Source organism: Geospiza fortis, unplaced genomic scaffold, assembly GCF_000277835.1.
Source record: "Geospiza fortis unplaced genomic scaffold, GeoFor_1.0 scaffold98, whole genome shotgun sequence".
Taxonomy (NCBI): Eukaryota; Metazoa; Chordata; class Aves; order Passeriformes; family Thraupidae; genus Geospiza; species Geospiza fortis.
In genome coordinates this window covers 11,251,639-11,256,922 of record NW_005054306.1, presented here as the reverse complement: position 1 = coordinate 11,256,922, position 5,284 = coordinate 11,251,639, and the positions used below count along the sequence as shown (strand labels likewise).

General features: G+C 37.9%; 1 protein-coding gene across 1 annotated transcript in view; it reads right to left on the bottom strand.

The window, feature by feature from the left end:
* CUNH6orf58 (chromosome unknown C6orf58 homolog) overlaps positions 1 to 5,284 on the bottom strand; it is an 11,836-nt gene that overhangs the window by 4,132 nt on the left and 2,420 nt on the right. Inside the window, exons 2-3 of the mRNA XM_005418471.1 lie at positions 3,307 to 3,393; positions 566 to 750 (exon numbers count right to left, since the gene is read on the bottom strand). Coding sequence (XP_005418528.1) covers positions 566 to 750; positions 3,307 to 3,393 — 272 coding nt within the window. The remainder of the gene's footprint in view (positions 1 to 565; positions 751 to 3,306; positions 3,394 to 5,284) is intronic.

Sequence of the window (5,284 nt, the reverse complement as noted above, 5' to 3'; positions counted from 1 at the left end):
AATAATTTTGACTGCAGTAGTCTAGCTATAAAAAATAGCTATTAAATCTATGAAGTAAGAAATATTGTTATTTTGGGGATTAGACAACAGCGGAGTGAGGAGGAAAGAGAATATCTACTTGCATAAATAGGTGTACTGCTGAATTATGTTTCAGCATTTTCAAGTTTTAGATGTTTAAAGAAATAAACGAACCTCATAAAACCAACCAAAGGCCACTTTTTAAAGGCAGTGTATCATCTCACAGGCTTATTTTGCATTGCTGACATAAGCAGTATTGGAAGAATACAAATATAATTGAATACAAAACAGTGTCTTGGAACAGAGGCCAAAATAAGAACTGTTTTAAAATAAGAGAAAAATTCCATAACATTTAAAAATCCTGTCCTACTTATTTCTGACTCACTGTATGTTATGCTTTCCATTTTTCCTGCTTGTTATTTTTACATGAAGCTGCTATTGAAAACAAACTAAGCTGTCTGGATATTAAAAAAATGACAGTAATAATAGTTTTTAAAGCTAACATTTTGGTATAATTCCTAAAAATATTTTTTAAAAAATTATTTACTTCAAAAAAGGCTTTCCAGTCATCCATGAGCTTGGGCATGAGAGACCAGCAGTCTTTAACACTGTAACAGAAGTCATCTTTTTGCTCCTCTGGTGGCAATATTTCTATCTCATATGGCAGCTGCCCAAAGAGGCCAGCCTCCACTGCCCCCAGAAAGGGTATAATAGACAGATAGTAATTCATACCTGTAACAACAATTAAAAGGCAGCAGGTGTTAATCACAAGCGAATGAAAAATTCCCACATAAGAAAATGAACTCTCTCCCACACCAAAAGCAACTGTTTGAAATTGCCACAAATACAACTGTGTTCAGCAGTGGAATATATGTACTGAAATGCAATAAAGATGACCCTTGTATTGAATTAGGTATGATTTGTAGTGTTCATTTCTGCATTGTCCTTTAAGAGCCTTGTATGAGCTTCCACTGTGTTTTGCTTTGCAGGAAAGGAAAAAAACTAATGGAAAAAAGTTCGACCTTTGTATACTGTCATGGACAGGACAAGAATAGTCTCTCAAATGTTAATTGCAAACTAAGTATAGAAAGACTAAGGGGTATTCCACAAGTGTTGTTGCTATTAAAAATCCTTCTTCTATGTACCCTAGACCTACGAGAAAGGAAACTTTGTGATATTTTACTGGAAAATAATAATTTTGCTTCTAGAAAATATTTCATTCTCTGAAAATTGCTTGGATATTACCTCAGTTTATCTGTTTAGATTTATTTTATGATGATGGCTTTCTCTGGTCTGATCTGTAAGCTGGAGCAGTCAGACCCAGAATGTATGAAACCCAGGCTCAGCTCTCACTGGTGCCAAATCTTGTCCCCAGTGAGAGTGCCCACAGGGCTATTTGATATTCCTCTCTTGAAAGGAGAATCTGAAATTCTCCTCTTAATTGTGTCCCCTTTGTACAAATGAAGTTCAATAGTTTTGAGTGAAGAAAAGCCTGGGGATCTGTTGTTCTTCCTCTTGGGTGGGCACCTCTGAGCTGTTATGCTGAGGAATCATTTGCTCTTGCATGGTCTCAGGGGCAAGGACTGCACTGATATTTTGTACAAAATCCCAGCAGTGAGGACCAAAATCATCAAAACCTGAACCCCTACCATGTATCCATGTCCTCCTAATGGGAAGCCGCTGCTCCACCTTATGGGAGAAGATCGCAAAACAAAGTTTACGAAGAAGGAGTGTGTGTGCTGGTTGTGGTTCAGCCGGGACTGGGTCTGCACACCTCAAGAGCAGGGATACTGAGGGAACTCAGTGTATTGCTCTAAGCATGAGATGATTAAAAAGGACAGGTGCTGTGGTCATGGTCTGTCGAAATTGATGCAGGTATGAAATAAAGGATGGAGTAACAGAGCAGTGTTATGGTTATGCTCCACTGAAAACATGCAGCTAGCAGGAAGTAAGCCCATGGAATGAACCAGACAGTAACCAGAAGCTGGCCTTTGCTTCATCAGCTTGAAGATATGTCTTGATTTTCTGTACATATACTAATGACTCAAGCACCACATCAACATGAAATGTCACCAACTGTAACTTAACCTTTTCTTTTTCCTCAAAGGAAGCAATATAAATCTAGCTAAAGTGGGGAGGGAGGTGAGAGAAGACTCCACCATAACTTGTCTTCTTCCCCTGAAGGGATGCCTATTGGGTAAGAACCTCATTCTGTGCAAGCTGAATTATTATCTCTAGCTAACTTTAATTGGTGATTAGAATTGGTCAATATATTGCTTTAAATTCATTTTTGTAATCAGTTACTGTCAACAGCAATCTCTGAACCTTAACCTGTCACAGTGTTCAACTATCAGTGTGTTTGTTAATAAAGTGTGTTATTCAGTACACTGTTTAGTGTGAGTCCTTCAAGGGCACTAAGGGATGAGTGGCCAGAAGCAGATAACATACTTGACTAAACTGGAAATATCTACCAACTCCAAGTGGGAACATTGTTGGTGTGTGACCCTAAATGGGTTGGTCAAACCATGCTCCAATAGACTGGACTGTTTGGTGGGGTCCCCATGATGGGGCACTGACAGGCTGCTCAGGCGCAAGGGTTTCAGCTTCCCTGAGGGTGCTGATGGAACAAATATAAACGGTTATATATAAAGAGAAATTCATGTGACACAGCTCCTAACTGTGGACCTGGTTGGGAATTCAGGAGGAAATGTATGGCCAGCCAGAAGAGCAGAGGAAAACTCTCAAGCGATGAGAAGACAGTGTTTCACTGAGACTCATTGCTGACCCGGCTCTTGCTTCTTGTTCACTGCTGAGGGAGCAAGGGACAAGACTGATGGAGGGAAAATATTCTAAGGGAACGAGAACCAAGGATGGTATAAGAACCACAAAGATTCCTGCTTGACATTTTCTCACAAAGTTTTAGTTGGAAGTGCAAGCACCTAAACTGAAGAAATCTGCTCTGGACTAATTGTAAACTACAAATATCTACAAATATCCACAAATATATATACCTGTCACATATTTTCACATGAATATTTGCAGTAGAAATATTTTTAAGGCTTCAAACTTGTTGGCTTTTTTTCCCCTTCCTCAAGTAAATATTCAAAATTAATTAACTTTCATTTACCCACTCACACTTAGGTGCCTTGCTGCAAGTTTGGGATGGAGAATTACATAGTACTGAAATTATAATGTAATAGAGAGCTCTAAGGAGAAGAAATATTTTCAGATGGCCTTCATGGACACTAATTTATTTTGGAGAAGAACAGTGTGACAGCATATACTTACAGGACCACCAGCTTCTTACAGATTGGCACAGGAGCTCTCCATTTTCATAGCCACAGGAAGTCACACCAGAAGGATCTGCTAACCTACCTGAATGAATCAAATGAAATAATACAACAAATTCTTCTCAAACTTTTCACACAAAAAATCCCACTGAGATGAAAAAAATAGTAAGGAATAAAGCATGCAGATTTTGGTTAGAGAAGCAAAACAATCACTGTTGTTTTTCTTCATAAACTAATGTCCTAGAGTAGTTGAGTTTCTCATTGCATAATAATTTGTGTTTTACATTTTGAGCTATCCCTCACTGTAAATGTATTCTGTGAATTTATTGAACTGTTTGAAATCAGGACATCACAGTATTTTTAGTGCGATATAAATATACATTCACATGCAGGCATGAGCACATGCATAGCTGAAGCATCATTTCTAATAGACATAGGGCTGCTAGTTCAGGAGAGCTGCTTAACGAGCAAAATAGCACAAACTAAATGTACCAGTAATTGCCTCACCTAATTGGGTTGTGTGATACAGAATCACTTCCAGCTTAATCATGCAGACAAACGTAGCCTTACTGTGAAGCTAAGCATGCAAACATTGCTGTAACTAATTAGCAAAGTTTGCAAGCATCTGTGCTGTAGAAAACATGCAAGACATTTCGCAAATATTCATGAGAGAATATTTTACTCTGAGCACATGGCATGAAGAAATAGCCTAAGTCCTAAAAGAATACCACACGTGTACATTAAGTGTTGTCATGCAGAGTGTCAGGAAGTCTGCTTTAAGTGCATGGCATGCAATTACCATGGCCTTGTGCAATGACTTGAGCTATTCCAGAAGCTCCCAAACTGCCCTGCAGAGCACTTGCTCTCTGACGAGTCAGCTGAATAATGGCAGCGTCATTTCTGTCAGATTAGAACTAAACCTCATTACCAAACCAAATTTTCTGATACTTACACTCAAGAAGAAGGGATGATCATGAACAATGTGCATACAAATTATCCTAATTATTCTCCCTAGCTGACTGGGCAGAGCTTACGCTTTGGGGCATGCTAGCTACTCAAACCTGTATCTTTCAGTAGCCAAGCACTGAGAACATGAACTTGCAATAATGAGGGTTGCATTTCAACCCATTTTTTAAAACTAAGATTATATTTTTTAATATTTACAGAAATATTCAATTTTTCAAGATTTTACTTCAACAGAATGCCAAAAAACAGACAGCAATAGATCACTGGTGTGCAAAGGGGATGAATGGGAAAGATAAAGGCTAAGAAGAAAAAGACAAAATATTGCAAAAGAATTGTACATGAGGTTAACCAAATATTGTTAGCATTGGTGTTTCAGGAAAATGAAGATTTCCCAGGCAGTACCAGTGATAATTATAAGATATGTAGAAATTGTAGCTGGAAGCTTTAACTGCACTTACAGATGTCCATACCACTTTTGTTGTCTCTGCTTCCACCTATTCTCTGTGCTTAACAGCTGTTATTTCAGTCTCCAGGTCTACCCAAATTATCTGTAATGACACTGCCTCCCAGATGTGTTATTGATAACTATGTGAAGCCTCATCAGCAAGATTTCTCCACTTTTTTTTGTGGAAATGTTGTTACTGAAAGTGATAAATGTAGTTATTCTCATCTTACTGATGAAGAACTCCTAGCACATCCTCCACTTAGCCGTATACTTCTTTTAGCAGCAGTTATCACTAAATTCTCCTTCAGGTGTTCCTTTACCAGATTTGCAGTTCCCTTGTTCTGTAAAAGGGAGTAAATGCAGTTCTGCATTTCGTTTTGAAAAAAAACCCCAACATTTGTATGACAAAAGAAGATATCAAATTAGCCCGACACAATTTACCTTTGATTCACATAACCTGTGCTTTATCCCTTTTTCTTGTTCCATATCATTAAATATTCTTTCCTCTATACTTATTCTAATGTCTTGTTTACTGCTGATATAAGACAAATAAATATATGTGTTT